We start from the raw sequence: 20530 nt of genomic DNA, 5'->3' as shown, positions 1-20530 counted from the left end.
AGGAGGTAGGAAATCCATGAGATGAGGGGAGAACAGTCCGTGTTTCTGCTGTAAAAGGCAATTGTCATTTGGATTTTGGAATCCTAATAATACATTTTGTGCCTAAAAGTAATTGATTGTCATGCCAGTCTCTGCACCTCACTGAAGGGAAATACTAGGATTACTGTGTTCCTTGTTAAAAAGACAGGCAAGACAAAGTACAAAGAAGATTAAGTACCTTTCCTAAGGATCCACAGCAAATCATTGCAGAGCTGAGAGAAGAATTCAGCATTGAACAATGAGCTGTGAACTCCTTGAGGAGTGTTTTCTCGCTGCTGGGGAACTGGTGGACAGGTGAGGAAGAGGGAACAAAATGTTTGCTTTTTTTTCCCAGTTATGTTGAGTTGGAAGACCTGAAACTTGTGGAGAAAATATGAGCATTGCTAATAGTCAGGCTAGTGGGAGAAGGTGTAGAATACCATTTTACAGCCATTATACTGCAGGATGCAGCCTGTCTGGACTGGTTATGTTTTGTATTGAGTTTGCACAGACCAGAATTTCAGCGCAGGGCAACCTTGTCTGTAAAATATGCAGATGATGGCTATGCTGGGAGAAGCCGCACTTACAAATGCAAAGAGGAACATCCCCCACCTCCCACCCCACCATACTGGAGGATCCAGAGAGGTATGAGCCAAGAGAAGCAAATGAGATTCAGCTTTGAAAAATGCAAGCTCAGTTATCTAGGGACGTATAAGCTCAAAATACAAATACTCTCAGAGACATGAAGCAGCATAAATCTGAAATAGAGTGGGATGTGATACTGAACAGCAGAGCAGTCAGGATTTTGCTGTGTGAGACAGCAGAAAACTCTCCCAAACTGAGGAAACTTTGGCTCTGTATGCAAAGCCATCAGTCATGCTACATAGGAAGATGGTAATTTATTTCTCTACAGCTCCATTCCTGGGAGTATGGGATTACTCGTTGTCTGTTTCCTGTATAAAACAAAAAAGCCAAAAAAAAGAAAAAAAGCCAACAATCTTTCTCCAGAATTGCTCAAAATCAGAAGAGCGGGTGCCACTGAAATGAGATGGGTTGCTAGAAATAGGAAGACAGTGTTTACCTCTGTTTTTAATATTAAAATTTAATATTAAAGTTTGAATAACTGTCCTCTTCATTGGGGTGCCTAAGTGTTACTGAGCAATCATCTAGTTGAAGGCAGTGAGGACCTGCCTGTGCGTAGAGGCATTGGAGGAGGCTCGAAGGGGGAATATGCTGTGTGATTGTAGTAAAGCCAGGGGAGGGACTTGAAGAAGGTCATGGAAAATGAGTTCAAGCATTTTAAACAAATGAGAGGGACAAAGAGGTCAGAATCAAACTGCTCTGACTCCAGGGTACCAGAGTGCATTGATCTCTGAGGAGGGCAGAAGCTTTTATCCCTCCTCGTGTGTGAAAGTCCCTGTGTCCTGCAGACACAAACCCACTGCAGTCCCAAGGGTATTGTGGGGTATGGTGCAACTAGCCTGAGGAAAGGGGGGTGCTCTCAGCAAGTGTGGGGCTGGTTTGAAAGAAAGACAAGTAACAAACAAAAGAGGGAAAAAAAATCCAAATCCGGAATATTGCCAAAGCAAATTGCCTTCCTCCCAAAGGAGGGAATCGGTGAGAAAGCCCCAACAGGCCTCATCTGTGGCATTGAGACAGAGCTCCTGACTGGGGAAAGTGGCAGCTCTCTTTCCGCTCCCCAGCAGTGATGAGCTTTGCTCAGAGCCTGGCAGATGGGAATGGCCTCCTGGCTGCCTCGGGGCAAGTGGTGCTCTCCTTTTGCCTCTCTGTTTAGAGGCAGAGAGCATGCTGCAGCATCCTTTGCTAGCTGCCCCCAGGCAAGTCCCACAGTCAGCTTCCCGGCTGTGGGTCCCTGTAAGGTCCGGCTGAGATGCCATAGCTCTCTGGGATATTCCTGCTTGCAGTTTGGCTCCTGCCAGTGAACCCTGGTACAAGGGCAAGGTTACCTCTTCCACATTACTGGAGTTTGGTATTCCTGCTGTAATGCATAGCATAGCAGATTTGTATCAGTCCTACCATTGTCATTATTATGGCAGCTCACAAAGATTTTCTTTTTCCTCCCTGGGTCCCTGCAGCGTCCTGAACCGCACCCCTCCCAGCCTCATCCAGGAGATCATTTTGGTAGATGACTTCAGCTCAGATCGTAAGTACGGACCTATTTCCCTTGCACTTGTTTCTTCCCTTCTGTTTTCCCTCTTTTTGTTTGCTCTGTTTAGTCCCCCTCCCTCACAGAGATTCCCTCTTGTCTGTATGCAAGAGAAAAAGAAAAGGGAGGAAGTTTTTCTGTGTTTAATTTATGTCCATGCATGGCAGAGGCCAGAGCTTCTTCCTCATTTTTTCTTTCTATTGGGTCTTCCCCTTCTGTCAGCTTGGCAGTTTTGGCCAGGTTGCCAGAGATCTCTGTCTAGTTTCATTATGCACCATTTTGTGAGCTGTTTAGCACAGATATGTATGTAGCAATGGTGTACATGAGCAGAGTGAGTAATTACAAACCAAGAGAGAGCAAGAGGATGCCATGGAGCCTATAGAAAATTGCTGCCTGGGATCCTGCAGGCAGACTGGGGCAAGACTGTCTGCCTGCCTCCATGTGTCTGGGATCCCAGGTGTCCCTGTGAGAGGCCGTGGAAGGGTTATTGCTTTGGGCAGCGCCATACCTTCTCCTGCAGCTTGGCACAGGGATGGAGTGTCTTCTGCATGAGTCCCACCAGACCTGCAGACTGGAGTCTATGGACTCTTTCCATCTGTACAGTTGCTCTTGCTCCTGGCTGTTGTGTAGTAGTGGTGAGGTGGTGGGGACAGAAGACTTCTTGCTTCTCGCACGTGCTAGATTCAAGGACAATCTGGTTGTGTGCCACATACATAATAATTGATAATTACTCCTTCAGAACACTTTACAGATAGCTGAGAATGCCCACCTTGGCCTGCTGAGGTAAGGAAGCATTGATCTTTTGATTTTGCAGCTAAATACTTATGTAGCTTTGGCCAAAAAAAATTTTTAAAGGTGGATGCTGAGATTAGGATTTAAGTTTCTGAGGGCCTTAGAGTGTGATTTGGATAAGGACTGAGCTGTGGCCAGCTGTTGGAGTTGGGTGTTTCTGAGCACTTCCAACAAACAATCCTAAGTGTTCCACATTCAGCACCTAAAGATTCAATTCTCAACGGCCAAAGTGTTCCAGATCAACACTGATGGATTTCTGGTACCTGTCCTGCACAGGGCTCAACCAGAAACTCCCATTTAGGCTCCTAGGTAAATAGAAAGATTTTTAAAAAGCTCCATCCTACGACAGCTCTCATTTTTTCACCGGCAGCTGGATATTTGTGGATACAGCTACTCCCCTGAGGCACCTGCATGGAGGCACTTTAGCACATTTTTAAGGTCTGATGCTTTGCTTTAATATCCACCTTGGTTTCTCCAAAGATACAGTAGTATCTTTGTATACATGTAGTACACAAGAGCAGTATTTCAGATTGCACGTATCCTTGAGAATGGAAATGCTTGTGCAGGAACATGCCAAGAGATGCATTTTGGCTAATGGCCTTTGCGTTCTCCCCAGAGCACTCAGTCTGTGGGAGAATGACAGCAGGGAAGGGGAGGGGGGTGAGACATGAAAAGGAACATGGAATAAACATGGAAACTGGGGTGAACTTGGTGGAGCAAGGAAAAAGAGCAAGTTAGAAATTGTTATTCCTATGACCTCTGCCAGGGCAGGAATAGAGAGGGGATAATAGAGAACTAGAGACCCAGTGCTCATTGGTACAGCTGGGCTGGAGCTGGTAGGTATTCCTCTCCGTCTCTTCCCTGGGCAATGTAAATGAGGGATGCCACGAGCTTCTGGCAAGCTGCCAGCAGAGCCCTCGGTTAGGCATCCATGTGTTAATGTAATGATGTCTCCAAGGAAGCAGGTCACATCCCTGCGGCCTTTATTAAATAAAATCAAGCAGAAACTGCCCCGAAAACAAATGGTTGGAAATGCCCAGACGAGCCACTAAAGGCAGAGAGCGGATGAGATCACTTTATATGACAGGACTCTCTTTTACTTGGCACTTCAGTGATTTGCAGCCCTGGCTCCCTGGGCTCCACATCAGTGCTCGGTGCCACATTGCCAGCGCATGCCCCGTTGTTCTTGTGAAACGCTGAGTGTAGGAGGGCGAAGGCCTGGCTGCTCAGAGTATCAGGACAGGCTCAGTTGACCGAGGAGGACAGCAAGCAAGCAGTGCTCTTCTGTGTACTCTTTAGACAACAGGATTAAGACCATCAGGCTGATTAATGTGATGTTAAGTGAAAGCAGAATTTCCCCTCCCATGGAGAAGCGGGAGAACAGTTAATTGGAGCTTTCTGTTGAAGCCAAATAATTCATGCATGTGTGCCAAATGTTTTTTTTGCCTTCCCTAAGCTGAGGACTGCCAGCTCCTTACCAAGATCCCAAAGGTCAAGTGTCTACGAAACACCCGGCGAGAAGGTGAGTGTGGAAAGCTTTGTAGGTACAAAGGTTTTGCAGATTTTCCTGCAAAAATCCTGGTTTTTTTCCTGTTTGCCTGCCAGCTGCTTACATGTTGTTTCTTCTAGTTACAGTTTGTGTTTTCTATGTAAGGGTTTGGTATCCTAGTTTGGAGGCTCTGTGGAGGGAGAACCTGGCTTATCAACTCTCAGGCTTTAGGGCTCACATTTCATACTTTAAATAATGAGAAGTGGTGTCCAGAGGCCCTGGCTAGAACAAGGACCACATTTTAGATCTTTATGAATACAGATGCAGATATAAGTCCTGTCCTTTTAAACTCAGAGTGCAATCTAACAAGCCATCTACGAGATGTGGGAAAAGGAAAAACAATCATATATCTATCATAAAGAGATACAATTAAGGAAAGTTATTTCTCATATATCTCTTATGTGCATAAATGGTAACGCTGACTTTCCCAGCTGCTCTTTAGTTTGACTCACATGTGCTGGCTTATTTCTAAAGCTGTCAGTGCACAGCAGGCCTGGAGCAAGGATCTGGGAGATGAGAATCACTGCTTAGTTCATGAAGAGCGTCCCAGGTAGTGGGATGGCCCGTAAGAAAGTAAGGAGACATCTGAGAGCCAGGTTGATATCTCTGACCACCAGGCAGAATAAAGGACAAACAGGAATAAAGCAGACGAGCAGTAAGAAAGGCAACAAGCAGAGAGCAGAGCTTGGTCCCATGGAAGTGGTGAGACAGGCAGCAGGGTGCTCTAATGGGAAAGACACCGAGCAGGCAGCAGCAAGATACCCGTGGGGAGGGCTGGAAGGGAAAGGGGATGTCATCACAGCAGGAAGCAGATGAAGGCTCAGTGGCATGGACAGAAGTGACAGGCGAGGTCATTCTTTGTGTGCTGGGAGGGCTCAGCTGACAGTGTCCCCCAGGGGATGCCCTGCTAAAGCTGCTCTCTGCTCCTGATGGAGGTGTGACATAGGAGAACCACCTGCTCTTCCCCTGTAATGGCCACACGAAGTATTTTTTCTGAAGGAGGCTCAGCTGTTTCCCTCCCTAACCTTCCTGCTCCTCTGCTGTCCTTTCCTCATTGTAGGGCTGATTCGCTCTCGGGTGCGAGGAGCTGAAGTGGCTGCCGCTGACATCCTCACCTTCTTGGACAGTCACTGTGAAGTCAACAGTGAGTGGCTGCAGCCAATGCTTCAGAGGGTAAAAGAGGTGAGCACCATGTTCCCCTCTGGGATGGATGGAGCTGGCCTGTCTTGTGCTGGTGGATCCTCTGCCCTCACATGCCATCAGCAGTGCTGGTGAGGACAAAGCCTGCCTAGGTACTCCTCTTCTCAGGCAGGCTGTTACAGAGGAAGGTACAGCCTGAGCGATATGGGCAAGAGATCCCTGACGGGCTTCTATGGTCTCCTGCCAGTGTGGCAGGGCAGGAGGTGCTGAGTGATGGGATGCAGTGGTGAATGCTTGAACCACCAACTTGTATCTCATGTCTCCTGCAGGTGCTGTGCTTCCTAGTCCTGTCCACCTGTACATAGGATAGCCACTTTGGCAGCACACACTGTACAACTTTTCCATCGTTGCCATCTCCCTTCTTGCTGCTGGACTCTCCCCTCTGCCTTGTCACTGCCAAAATTTTCCTTCCATTAATGCTCCCACTGGGCTGCCAACACACATCACCTGCATGCTGGTGGCTTCCTAGCACAGAGGAGCTGCCTGTGAGTGCAGGGATGTCCCTTTGCTGGTTCACTTGCCAAAGGATTGCCATGAGGCTGGAAGAGTGAAAATGAGACAGGAATATTAGCAGCTGTCACCCTGACTGCACTGTAGGGCTGGAGGGGGAGACATACAGCTCTGCTGTAAGAGCAAACTGGGGAGAGGTGATGGGAGAAGTCACAGCCATGCTTGCAAGTGGCTGGGATTGATCCCCTCCTCTGAAAGGAGGATCCCATGGAGTAATGGGCCTCCAGAGAAGGGGTGGAGGCTCTAATGCTGCCTTGTATTCATGTCTGGTTGGCTTCATATGAAGGAGCAGAAGAAGGTGAAACTTCAGGATTGATGACTTAAAAGCTTCTGCTTTTTATTCCTGCTCAATAAATCCTCCATCTCGGAAGCCCATAAATGTTTACTTTACTACTGCTCTTTAATTCAAGCTGCAGCAGCAGCAGTATAGGGGTCCCTAAGCAGAAAGGACCTCACTCGTTTCTTCAGGGAAGGATCTAAGTTGCAAAAGCTTGGCTGCTGACTCCAGTATTATTTAGTGATTAGATTTCAAGTCAGCCTATTTCTGACCTACTTCCTACATTTCTGATGTGCATCCTAGCTCAGATTTCAGTCTTGCCCTACCCAGTCCTAGCATTGACTGGCTGGAGCAGTGGCTGGAGCACCAGGCTGCCGGGTGGGTGCTGGGGGGCTCAGGCTGGATAGACGTACTCTTGCTGTGCAGCCATCGCAGCATGGAGGGGAATAAACATGAATGATAGCTCTCACCTAGGATGTGCTGTCCTGGCCAAGCGCGCTACAGCAGGAGGAACTATTGCAAGGCACAAAATGAAGGTTTGATAGGAAAGGCATGGAGACTGTCAGCTGTCTTGATAACAAGATGCTGTTTCTGGCATTGCCAGCTCTCTGTTTCATCATATATTTCAGCTATCACAAGACTGTCTTTAATGCCCTGTCTCATGATGTTGAAAAATTGTTACAATCTCAACTTCCACTAACTGAAAGGATTGCAAAGGAAAACTGTAAATATCTATACCCCTTAATGCCAATAAAGTACCCCCAATATCTTAATATTATAATGTTTTTTTCAGTTTGCACTATGTTTCTTAAGTATGGGGTCTTGATTCATAGTACTTGTTAGGAAGATGCTTTATTAGGGGCTTGATCATTTCTAGGCTGATGACAATGAGTTAATTCAAGGATGGCTGAGCAGAAGGTTTGTTGTTAGTGGATAACAAAAGCAAGCACAAAACCTTGGGGACAGTGATTTGTGCCCTGTGACTTGGGCAGGAAACAAAGCTGTTTCTTAGCAGCACTCCTGGGTGTTGGGGTTCCAGGCTCCATTCCCCACATCCATGGCATGCAGCTGGCTAGTACCCACCATCTCCATGTTTGGATGTCGTGGCCATGGATCCCTTGCTCAGCTACCAGAACTGTACTGGAGAAGCCAGACAGATTTACATGTGCAGCTTTGTGTTTTCTGATCTCTAGCAGCTTTGCCAGACATTCAAGAAAAGCCTGACTCCTTTTTTTTTCCCTTTCTTTCTCTCCCTCAGGATTATACCCGAGTGGTGAGTCCAATCATTGATGTTATCAGCCTGGATAATTTTGCCTACCTGGCAGCATCAGCAGATCTGAGGGGAGGTGGGTATAATGAATGGCTTGTGTAAGTTAGGCCTGAGGGATGGTGCATGAAAAATAATTGATGTTCTCTTCAGCTTTCCAAGAAAACAGTGATGATCTTTCCTGATGGGTTCTCTGTCCTCTTTTTCCTGCAACTTGCAAAGTCAAATCTTTTGCAGAGTTAAAACTCAACTAGTGTTTTCCTCTTGAGCTTGCATCACTGTCGCAACATTTTGCAATTTCAGGGCTTGTTTAATTGATTAAACATATCACCATGCCCTCCCTACACTACATGTACACTGGAGTCTGACAGGGACTTCCAGTTGCTGCTCCTATCTGCCAGGCTATCTCATGGCATCTTCTGAAAAGCATTTTCACCTCTCTCCTCGCAGCTGAACCCCCTGCAGCTCTTCCTGTGGTCACCCACAGTGCCTGGTGCTCTTCTCCCTCTTCTGTGGCTGGGGTTCACTGCCGCGCTGCTTGCCTGCCAAAGGCTACTCATTCTGTGGCTACCCTTAACAATGGTATAATGTTAGTGACTGTGCTGTGCTCAACTATCCACCACAGGCCAACTATAAATAAATGGTAGTCTTGAAAGAGGTGATGGTTACAATGATCTGCAGGGCTTTGTTTCCAGAATACATCACACCCCACAAAGTCCTTCTTTGATTAAAGCCTCATAACTTTGGCAGACAGGGAAGTGTAAGACCGACTGGCCAAAATGCAATTACATCTCACACTGACAACATTCTCCTGAAGATGTGGAGCGGAGTTGAGCAGAGATCTGTAATGCGAAGGGATGAGGATGCCAAGACAGAAGCTGGGGGTTTCTACCTTAGGATAGACTCTTGCCATTTTGGGTAGACTGTGAGGGAAGTCAAGGAAGGAAAGTAGGGTGTCGTGGTTTAACCCCAGTCAGCAACGCAGCACCACGCAGCCGTTTCCCCCTCCCCCTCCCAGTGGGGTGAGGAGGAGGAAAGCAAAGGAAAAAAAGAAGTAAAACTCGTGGGTTGAGATAAGAACAGTTTAATAACCAAAGTAAAATTTAATACTAACAATAGTAATAATGAAATATAATAATAATAGTAATGAAAAGGAATGCAACAAAAAAAGGAAGGGGGGGGAGGAAAAAAACCAGTGATGCACAATGCAATTGCTCACCACCCGCTGACCGATGCCCAGTTAGTTCCCGAGCCGCGATCCGCGCCTCCCGGCCAACTGCCCCCTGTTTATATACTGGGCATGACGTTCCATGGTATGGAATACCCCTTTGGCTAGTTCGGGTCAGCTGCCCCGGCTATGCTCCCTCCCAGCTTCTTGCACACCTGCTTGCTGGCAGAGCATGGGAAACTGAAAAGTCCTTGGCTTAAGATAAGCGCTACTTAGCAACAACTAAAACATCAGCATATTATCAACATTATTCTGACACTAAATCCAAAACACAGCACTGTACCAGCTACTAAAAAGAAAGTTAACTTTGTCCCAGCCAAAACCAGGACATAGGGATAGCCTGTGATGTAAAGGTGGAGACTATCACTGAAGCTAGTAGAAAAACAATAACAAAACCTATTATTTGATGTGTTTTTTTCCTTCTCAGGGTTTGACTGGAGCCTTCACTTTAAGTGGGAGCAGATTCCTATAGAGCAGAAGATGTCCAGAACAGACCCAACTCAGTCTATAAGGTAGCTGTCTCTGATGGACTCTGTACAGTCCTCCAAATGCCTTTACTACGCCTTCACCTGTGTGGCAAGGAGTGCATAGGGACTGCCTTGCTGAGGACAAAATGCCACAGTGTTCACTTGATGAGAAACTCTTCATGTTATTTTCTGAATGCACTGAGGTCTATACCCTAATTCTGAGAGTATTACCCTCTGAATACTGTAAGAATAACAATTATATACTATCTTAGGCTTGTAGGCATGCCACCTCTACAAGCCACCTCTTCTTCTATATGTTTGTTTTTCTGGTCTCCCTCACTCAACACCCTTTGAGGGTTTTTAATTACCTCCATCTTCCAGGTGAAGAATTAAGGAATGCAGCAGCTAAACAGTCACCCAGCAAGTGTAAAGCAGACTTGGGAACTGAATCTTGCCTAGTAATTTGGGCACAGAATTATCCTTCTCTCCTAAATTTGCATGTCCATGGACAGAACGGTCTCTGTTGGCTGGAACAGTTATTGCCAGCCTCACTGCTGTATACATGGCTCTGAGGAATGTAGAATGTGACAAATCCTGATAAAAAAAGTCACAGTGCTTGTCTGTATAGGCAGACACCTCCCTGTTTGTAACATAAAAGTAACATTCAACTACTCTGTGTAATTTGTGAGCCTCTGTTTTGTACTCCAGAAGCAACCAGCTTGCTAACAGCAGAGCAGTACATGCAGCAGTCTCTCACACCGTGTCTAGTTGGTGAACACAGTCATCAGTCAGTGCCCCTGTCATTCCTTCACACTGTGCATATTTGTATAAATGCAAAAGACACAGCATTACTCATGTAGTGCTTGCAGGACCATCTAACAAAGGCAGGAGGGTGATCTAGTGAGGGGGATCTCAGAAGCCTGCTGCAGGTTCATGTCCCAGCTCTACTATTTTTCTCTTTTAAATGAGATACGATTTGTCAGGCCTGGACAAATTGTCCCCCTTCTAAAATGAAGATGGTGGTGCTACATATACGTGTGATTATTTTGTGTGGGCTTGTGTTTTCTTTTCCAGAACCCCTGTCATAGCAGGAGGCATCTTTGTGATCGACAAGTCCTGGTTTAACCACCTGGGAAAATACGATACTCAAATGGACATCTGGGGAGGAGAAAATTTTGGTAAGTTCAGGATGTTTCAGGAGAATGACACACTAATGCAGAACCACGTCCCAGTCTTCATCGCCTACCAGAACTCTCCTTTTAAGAGATCTGATCTGCATGTCGATGTAAGGCTAGGGACATGGTCAGGTAATCCCCATGTCAGTCAGAACCGTATCGCTGTCAGCTTTGTCCAAAGTAAATGGAGGCTTTTTTGCGATCAGGGCTATCACTCTCTTACAGGCATATGCACTATTATACAGGTGCTTCCACAGTACAAGTAAGAAAGAGGAACCTCCTGATATTTAAATTGTTGCTTGTTTTTGGAGAATATTCCTCCAGTCCTTCACATGACAGTCTGTGTTGCTGCAGCTCTGAAGTGGACAGTCACTCCGATGCTCTCTTATACCTGTTCCTCTTTCCCAGATAAGTCTGAGTTGCTCTCCCAGCTTGATAGGCCAGAAGGATATTTTTCCTAATAAAACAAGCCTCTTTGTAAGTGGAATTTGGGTACAAATAGATTCAGAATGAAAACATTTAGAAGCAGGCTAGGGCATCACAAACATCTGAGGAATTCAGAAGCCCAGGATAGTCTGTCCACTCAAGTGCTGTTATATTATACAGCATGGTGCTTAAACTCATCTCCTTGCACTTAATGGTGTCACAGATATTCCAGGCATCTCTCTTTGCCCCATGTGAAGGGATGCTGCAATGTCACCAGGTGTTAGTGACAAAAGGAAGAAGAGTATTGAAAAGAGGTTCACAGAGACCTCAAGTATTCGGGGCATTCATTTAGAAATGATGCGGGTGGAGCTAAAGAGATAAAAGCCTTACTCTGTTTTGCAGTCGACTTTTACTTAAATAGACTTTTCTGTAGCTAACACTGCCAAAAAAATTATTCTGTTTCTACAGCTTCCATAAATGTCACAGATTTGTAAATAAAACCCTTTAAAGAAGAATTTATATGGTGTTTTCTAGCACCTGGAGGACCAATTAGAAAGAAAGAAATAGTCAGGAAGAGGAAACTTTAGTTTCTCTGAACACAGCTGGGAGAGCTGCCTGTTTCTGAAATGCTCTCTGAAACCAGGAACTAATATTTTTGGCCGATAACAGAATATCAAGGTACCACTTTTTTAAAACAAAATATCTAATAATGAGTGCTTGTGTTCTCTGTTTTCTGAGGTCTTGGTTCAGTTTTATGATACTCATGATATTAAAAAGAGATATTAAATGGGGCTGGCATTGGGATCTCAGCAGTGCTAGTAGCATCAGCTAAGCACTGGAGGCAGAAGTAACAGGCAGCCTTTACCCAGGCATGAAGATCCCCTCTCCTGTGTCCCTTAGACTCCTCTGCACAGCCAAACTCAGCTCCTTGCTGTCACTAGTCCTGCTCCAGCTGCAGAGCCAGCCACTTGGCCATCCTGTCAGCCTCTGAGCTGCAACTGTGTAAAAGCTGTAAACTGCAAAGATGGAGAAAGAATATTTTTTTAGGCTTTTGGTTGTCTGCTTCTGCCCACCTGGGAGCCCAGTGTTGTTGTTTGTTGTGTACGTCAGTAGCTTGATGCTAAGCAGAACTCTCTGCCATAAGTGGCAGTAAATTATCTGCACATCCACAGCCCTTCTTGCACATAGAACTGATCAAAACCTCCACAGAATTGCTTCATTCTCCTTCAAATTGCTCTTGTAAAGCCTGGCAGTGGCTGGGCCAGGCTGTGTGGGACTGGGCCAGGTTTACAGGGCTTGCCAGTTTTGCCTTGTGTGGTTTCCCTGTAAATTCGTTGTCTCCCATCACTTGTCTCTTATCCTGCACCTCCACTCTTCACTTAAGAGGGCAAAGCTAAGTGCACAATGCTCTGTTTAAAGGGGCCTGTCCCTGAGCTGCATTGCCACACCACCACTGTGGTGATGGCAATGGGAAGGTATTTTAAAAACAAAACAGACTACTTTTTTTTAAAGCTAACTTTTGTTCAGCTCTGCAGCATAATGTGTGGCAACAAATCAACCAGTGGCTTCTGCATCAAGCCTGTTGCTGTTGCGTGGCAGAGGGGTAGAAACCAACCTGTATCTGACAACAAGAAGTATTAATTTTCCTTGAAGTATTCAGAATGGTTAATTTACCATCTTAAAAAAAAAGTTCTCCATACTAATTGAAAATTAGATTTTGTGATCAAGGAAAAATGTTGATAATGTTCTGAAACACTATTTTTACTACAAATTACAATTTTGAGTGGAAAGGAACTGTTTGGATAAGGTCACCATTTGCAGGTGAGGTGGGAGAGTGGTTCTGACTAATTTGGGTGGCTGGGATGGGCCATTCTCTGCCCACGAAAGCCATTTTTAATAAACAACTTCTTTGAAAGCTTTTTCCTGTGAGGAAACAGGATAAGAGAATGTATGGGAAGGGCACAGAGCCAGACAAGCTCTACACATACTGCAGGTACACAAAAATGATCAGGCAGCAATTACCAGCTGCCTAAATATCCTTCCAGCTGGATGTGAGCTGGTAAACCCCTTTTTTTCCACTTTGATGTGGAAAAGCCACAGTGATTAAAAGCCATTTAAAACACATATGGACTGGGTCATGTCCTGGAAAATATACAGCAAAAAGTTCTCCTATGCTTTCCATCAGGGCATGGATGAAAGTCCTTAATAAGCTATGTTTGATCTCCATCTTCTCTTCTGTGCCCCAAATCTGCATTCTTTCGCCCCTTCTTTAAAGAATTCTGTCATTTGCAAACCTGGACATGCAGTCTGTCTGTGTGCCTAAGATACCAATATGGCATGAGGAATCCTCTCTTGGGAAATGGACGTCACTTTAAGTTACACATGCTAGATTGAGAGTTTTGTTTTTGTTATAGGCCGGAGTGAGTCAGAACCTCATTCCAGGAGAGCAAATGCCAGCTGGACACACCACCAGACAGAAACTTATGTCTTGGCCTTTTTTTTTGTTTTTAAAGCCCTTCCTCTCTTCAAAGCTGGAACTCCCTGTTGAAAAGAGACTGAAAATAATAAGCTCTAGGAAGGAGTCAGGGAGAGACAAGGGCTAGTAAGAAATGCCACAAAATACAGTCTAATAAAATTTTTTTTTACTTAGAAGCTAGATTAAATACACCCCCCCCAAACACACTGTTTAAACAACCTTTCCCAGGAGCTAGAGAGGAAAGCTTTTTAATTTCTGAACATCAGAGCCCCATAATTCAGGCATCACTGGAGGGAGATCTCAACTGAGTAAAGTTTTTGAAGTAATCAGTCTACACAATCTGAAGCCCTTTTGGTAAGAACTACCAAACTACCCAGCTAATTTTCATTTTCCTTCTTCCTTCTTCTCTTCTCACCGCCACATGAAACGCAAGTGGAAAACCCCTCCGGTGTGGCAGTGATTAAACTTGCGAGGACAGACCCGTAAGCTTGAGCGAGGTCACATCTCTTCTGTGATGCAAATAAGCGCCTGTACATCAAAGATCCATGTTCTTCTAATCCTTTAACAAAATGTTGAATTTAGCTTCAGGACCAGCTGGATTTCTTCAAGTAGCAGGGTTCTCTCCATATTTTTATAGTCACACTATTAGACTGATTGCTGCTCTCAGCAGCTCCCCCAGCAGAGGCAACTGGTGACAAACTGTAACCCAGTCATCTGCTTTTTTTGTTTTTGTTTTTTTTTTAATTAGCAGAGCCAAGCAGAACAAGAACAACAAGGTATTGTAGGGTGGATAACATGGAGGTATCAGGGAGAGGACTCTGCTCTAGACATTGATTCACTTCCTATGCCCTCATCTTGTTCTCTCCTTTCTCCTTGTCTCCTAAACTCCCTTTCTTCCTCACACGATTTGCTTTACATGGTGAATTCTTCTTTTTTTCTTCCATCCATGTGCAGGACTGGAGAGTTACAGAAGTCCAAAACAAGGTGGGTGTGGGGGTGATCTCAGTCTGTTGCCAGATGCCATCCTGAAGGCCTGACAGCAACCACAAGGACCTGGTCAAGGGGAAAGGTGTCTCACTGAAGTGCTCAGGGGACCAAAGAGAGGAGCGTGACTGGAGAAGGCTAGGAAGTCTCTGAGCCACAAGAGTCGCCTCCATTTTAACAAAGGGAGGACAGTTTTTCCACTCTCACCATGGCATTGCTTTTCCTGGTTTTGCTGTTGCAGGCAATACATCTAGAGCTGAGGGGCAAGGTTTTCAGGCACACTGCTGAAGTTGCCCTTGTTGGAAATGCTGCTGATCTGCCTGCAGCTGTATGACTCTTGGGGTCTCTTCCAGAGCTCTCTTTCCGAGTGTGGATGTGTGGTGGCAGCTTGGAGATCGTTCCCTGCAGTCGAGTGGGACACGTGTTCAGGAAGCGCCATCCCTATGACTTCCCTGAGGGCAATGCACTGACTTACATCAAGTAGGTGTTGGGTAGTTCCTGGTAGCAGCCAGGCCACCTTGATGTTGGGCATGTCTAAATAAGCCTGAATTCTTTGTTGTCTTTCTGCCTGATGACAGAGGAGAACAGCTTGTGGCTGAGCATCTGTTCTCAAGGGAAGGATGAGTTGCTGTTTTCTGTGAACAAAACCTGTTCCCTTCTCTGTTGTTTGTATTAGTGCATCTTGTTCTTCCTCAGTCTGCAATGGAGGGGGGGAGCAGTAGCCCAGAGAGAGACCCTGCCCATTGTGGATACTGCCCTATGACATGTGCCTGTGTATCAGCAGTCCTTAGTCGTCTCTGTTGTCTCTGAGCTGCTTTTGAGTCCAGAGATCCTACTGAGCTGTATGTGCTCTGAGACAAGCCCTAAGGACAACTTCCACTGCAGGACAGATGGGAAGAGAAAAAAGATGAGAAAAAGTGCTTCACAATGAGAGCGGTTAAGCACTGGCGCAGGGCCCTAGAGAGGTGGTGAAATCTCCATCCTTGGAGATTTCAAAACTCGACCAGACAAGACCCTGAACAACATGACCTAACCTGAAGCTAGTCTGCTTTGGGCAGAAGGTTGGACCAGGTGATACCTAGAGGTGCTTTCCAAGCTGAATTTTTCCATGGCGTTATTCTAATCTGGGCAAAGGGATACTGTAAAGCAGGGTGATGGTGACAGTCAGTCCAGGTGTCTCTGCAGAGGGAGCGTGTGTGAAAAAATCATGGTAAAATTTTAACTTCTGAACTGAAGCACCCTTGCAAGGCTTTGTAGACTTAGCACATTCAATCTATATCCATCTGTAGTCTCCACTGTGTTTCATGTTTGGGACTGTCTCCCACTCCCTCCTGGCAGACAGGCCTTCGGTCTGCCCACCCAGTGCCTGCTTGCTGGGAGGGCAGGTTCTCCAGCAGCACTCAGCAAAGCATCTCCTCATCCCCATGCAGGAACACCAAGCGCACAGCAGAGGTGTGGATGGATGAATACAAGCAGTACTACTATGAGGCCCGGCCATCTGCCATTGGGAAGTCATTTGGAAGGTAAGCTGCCCCTAAACCTCGGTAGGAAGGCTCTGGTAAGCCCCTTGCTAGCAAGAAATAGTTTTTGGATCTTCTCTGGGGCTAAGTGTGGGAAACAGAGATGCTCTGAATGGCTGGCTTGCCAGGGAGGTTGCAGCTTGAGTGTCTGGCTAACAAGGTTTGCTTCTAATTCACTTTATTTTTCCCCCAGTAACCCTGCATAAATCATTTGTTAGCAGAAGGGATCTGTAATGAAATTAAAAGGCCAGACATCTTAAGTGGGTAGATAAGAATATTTTCTAACACAGCATGCAGCTGCTCTGGAAATGTGAGTTATGCAGTTACTAGAGCTTGACCCAAAGTTCCTGTGCGGATGCAGAATCCCGGGGCAAGCACGGCTAGCTGGCACATGGGGCAGGTTGGACTCGGTGCACTCCCCTCTTTCCTGATGAGTGAATGGGTGGTTTGCCTGGTTTGTAGAGCAGGAGAGAGCATGGCCAATGGTGAGACATCTCATTTAGAAACACAGTCCAGTTGTGACTCATCTCCAGCACCTGCTGAGCCCACTTCTGTGCAGAATGTGCTCCTTACAGCACCTTTGCTGAAGCTGTCTCCAGGCCACATGAGATTTGCTGTTATGGGCCTAAGTGTTCTTTGTGACCCAGAAATCAGTGATGGACACCAAAAGCAGGGATGAGGGGAGAGCTTGCTCCCTGTGCTAACAAACCCCTACAACTCCCAGATAAATCTAAAAAATCCCAGGAGTGGTGTATATCTGTGGGTTATATCTGCCTGTGAACCAGTGACTATTGTATCAGCGTAAAGACTTGGCAAATATGGTTGTATCTCAAATGTGTAGCTATGTGCACTGGGTAATGATGCATCTCCTGCTTATTTGATAACAAGCAGGTTTGGTCTGACCCACACACTCTTTTTTTGTTGTACATAGTGCTTTATTATCATGATGCATTACATATTTTTGTACAAATAGCTTTGTCTACCTAATGTATCTGTCCTTGAGCTGACTGCAGCAGTTGGGCTGGGGCCAAATAGCAAGTAACCCTGCTGCTTGTGAAGGAAACAGGACAATTGCATATTGGACGTGGATATATTGCTCATGTGTTTTAGGGCCAAAACCTGCAGTTCTTGTTCACACAGACTTCCTAGTGGCTTTACTGGCAGCATTGGCTGAATAAGAGCTGGAGCAGAGCTGTAGGATTTGATTTCAGGCAATTTCTTGATGTGTAGTAACAGCCCTGTGAACCTGCATTAAATCTAGATTTTAGATTGCACATGCTTCTGACACCATCACTGTCAACTGGGCCTAAAATGGACCCTCCTTCCCCACAATTTTGATGTGAATATAGGATCTAAGTACATTCTCCTGAGGTATGGGCAGTACAGTGGCCTCTGTGGGCTGAGGATGGCAAGGAGCATGGGTACAGTTGAAACTCCTTCCCAACACACAAATGTAGTGTTATAGGTTGAAGACGAGAGTCCCTAGTGTCACTGCTCAGTAGGACTGCTTGAGGGAACTCCTCTTCTTCAGCCAGCTAAAGCCAAGCAAATCAGCAGTGGGAGGACTGCTGCAGCAGACAGTTACTGAGATGTTGAGTTAATTTCCCCTTATACTCCTCCCCTTTCCCAAAACTGCTTAAGAGCAAATAATTATGTTCTTTAGGTCTGAAACCCAGCCTGAGCCTAGAGCTGCTGCCATGAGCTAGAGATGTGCCCTAGCACACACAGATTAACCGTTTGTATATACCTGAGCACAAACACTTTCTAGGCCTTTTCAGGAGCTGATCATTGTGGAAGTTTCATGGTATGCCTCTACAGGGGCACCCAGAGGCAGAAATACTTTCCTGGTCCTACAGTAGTTTTACTGCAATGTATTATTTAACACTGTAGGACCTGGGCCCTGCCATCGTTCTGAGCCAAAGGCAGTGCAAGAATTGCTCTCTGAAGGTGTTTATGTCTTCCTTTTCTATTTCCTGCCACTTGCCTCTCTCCTCCTTTTCACCTCAGGTCACTGCTAGTGCTCTGAACCCAGCAACAACTACGTGGGAGAATGAGTAATGGGAAAAAGTCATGTAGTCTCCCTCAAACCTCCTGGCCAATCTTCATTGTTCCCCTCCCTCCTGTTCACTATCTCTATCCTCAACAACCTGCCTGTGTTTCCAGTGTTGCAGACCGAGTGGAGCAGCGACGCAAACTGAACTGTAAATCCTTCCAGTGGTATCTGGAGAATGTCTACCCAGAGCTCAAGTGAGTCATTTCTCCGCTTGTAGAAATCTCTGAAGGATCTGGGAGGTGGGTCACAATGAGAAGCCGAGCCTTGGCAGCAACGGGCAAAAGAGAGACTTATGCTTGGAAAAGGTTTTCCTCTGTTCTTTTTGGTGAAAAGCCTCCTGTGATTTCCTGGCTTGTATCATCACAACAACTCTGCAAAAGGTTTGTTGCTCCTGCCTCTGGGAGCCCTCTGCTCTGCCCCACACAGCTGTCCCTCAGAGATGTGCAACAGTGGTGTTTTCGGCGGTGCGGGGTGTAGACAAGTGCCAGAGCACTACATCCCTCCCAGTCATGGCTCTGCCTGTTGGATGCTCTGCCTGGAGGTAGTTGAGCCAAGTAGAGCTGGACAACCTCAGTGCAGAGGTGCAGGTGGTTCAGAGAAAGCCCTGGTGAATGCCAGAACCAGCTGTGCCTGTGGCTTCCCCTGCCCCTGGTCAGGATGCAGTAGTGTTGTGTCATTGCTCTGCTGAGAGGTAGCCTGGGTAGAGCTGTGTTGTTAGCACTTGCTAGCTAACACACCCTGGCAACACATCCTTACATCTCAGTCAAGCAAAGTCTGTAGCTAACATGGGTTGAGGCTAAAACATCCAGCTGTCATCTGGCCTTGACAGATCTTTCCGGTATTGCTACCAATGAGACAGTGAATATGTGCTAGCACTGGGGGAAAGACTCTGGAAAAGGGAGAGGCAGAAGCAGGATAAATCAGTGTGGATATGGCTTTTTACTGGCAATGGCCTCTTTCAGAAGAGACATCACACTAAACTGCTTGGGGTATACCTAAAGATCCTGTTATGCCTTCTGAAACAAAAGGGTACCAGCCTTCTGACCAAGTTCTCCCTTGACTTTTGCCTCCTCCAGACATTTCCAGTGGACAGCATGATATTTTTCATTTTCTGTCAAATAAAGGGGACTGTGTTTTAGTCAGGGGCCAGTTATGCCCCTATAAATGTGAAAGTGCTTTGAACATTTCTGTGTATGAAGTGCCATGCAACTGTCATTTTACTTCAAGGATTCCTGAAAAGGAGTTGATTCCAGGAATAATTAAACAAGGAGGAAACTGCCTGGAGTCTTGGGCACAGGATACCACAGGGAATATGTTGGCTGGCATGGGAAACTGTAAAGGAACAGTGAACAATCCACCTGTCACTCAGGTAAGGCAGGCTTCAGTTTGGTGCTTTGCTCCTGCTTCTGCCCTTTTTATTACCTGAGAATGAAAAGGCATCTCTGTCCTTGGTGGGTTTGTACAGATGTGAATGAAGGAAGAATTTGGCTCTGTTAATGATTTTAATAGTAAGCAGAAAAAAGCTGCGCCCATCTCTCAGAGCTCTGTTGGCTCAACAGACTCAGCAGTCAGGCGTAGAGTAGGAAGGTTGTCATCACTCAAAGGCAACAGGTAGCGCTTGAATGCTCAGGGGTGTGACTAGTCAGTGCAGTAGGCGTGCGACCAGGGTTTGAGTCATGTAGCTGTTCCCACTCAGACCGTTGCTTGGGTGTGCTCTGCTTCATCATCCACCCCATCAGAACCGGTCCTGGGGTGTGCTTGGCTAGTACCCTGGCATGTGGGTAAGAGATTTTCCCAGGATCAGAAATGTTCCTTGGTCTGCCAGTTCAGCTGTAGCTGCAGATGGCTTGAAGTGTGCTGTTTTACAGATGCATTTCAGTATAAAGCCCAAATAGAGTTTAAATAGCCAAGACCCCAGCTGCAGTAATTTGATGCAGCTCTCCTAACTGCAGTGGAGCTGTGCTGGTTTATACCAGCTGAAGATCTGCACTCAGCCTCTTCTTTTGGTGACGGAAAGCAGCAGGGAAGCAGCTTGAGAAAGTTAAGGGTCACAGTAGGATATTTTATGCCAGAAAATACATATTCACATCTGTTAACTGTTGGAAACTAGTTTGCAGCCAGCGTTCAACATACCATTTAATCTGACTCATTGTTCCATGTCATTACGATTTGAAATCTCTGAAACTTATTGCATTTTGTATTTCTTCCTTGGGGAAAGTATAATAATAATAGTTGATTGGGTTGGGTATCCATCTAGCGAGAGGAGGGAAAAATGAAGTGGCTTGTGCTTTATGTGTGCTGGTGATATATGTTAGCCCATGGATATGCTTGCATGTGTTTTGCTTTGCTTGACAATCTATAGGTTCCAGATACCTGTTAGAGAACATATCTGCTATGTAAAATATGCAGAGGCCATTGCAT

The 20530-nt window shown here is 46.0% G+C and overlaps 1 protein-coding gene across 1 annotated transcript in view; it reads left to right on the top strand.

The window, feature by feature from the left end:
* The window catches only part of GALNT16 (polypeptide N-acetylgalactosaminyltransferase 16), a 79067-nt gene that overhangs the window by 46845 nt on the left and 11692 nt on the right, over window positions 1-20530 (top strand). The window contains exons 5-14 of the mRNA XM_050897107.1: window positions 2115-2182; window positions 4434-4499; window positions 5587-5708; window positions 7772-7859; window positions 9436-9520; window positions 10550-10653; window positions 14890-15016; window positions 15967-16059; window positions 18220-18303; window positions 19337-19478. Of these exons, the coding sequence (XP_050753064.1) occupies window positions 2115-2182; window positions 4434-4499; window positions 5587-5708; window positions 7772-7859; window positions 9436-9520; window positions 10550-10653; window positions 14890-15016; window positions 15967-16059; window positions 18220-18303; window positions 19337-19478 (979 nt within the window). The remainder of the gene's footprint in view (window positions 1-2114; window positions 2183-4433; window positions 4500-5586; window positions 5709-7771; window positions 7860-9435; window positions 9521-10549; window positions 10654-14889; window positions 15017-15966; window positions 16060-18219; window positions 18304-19336; window positions 19479-20530) is intronic.

This window comes from Gymnogyps californianus, chromosome 5 (genome assembly GCF_018139145.2).
Source record: "Gymnogyps californianus isolate 813 chromosome 5, ASM1813914v2, whole genome shotgun sequence".
Taxonomy (NCBI): Eukaryota; Metazoa; Chordata; class Aves; order Accipitriformes; family Cathartidae; genus Gymnogyps; species Gymnogyps californianus.
Note: the sequence above shows the minus strand (reverse complement) of the source record. Positions and strands in the feature narration are given on the sequence as shown.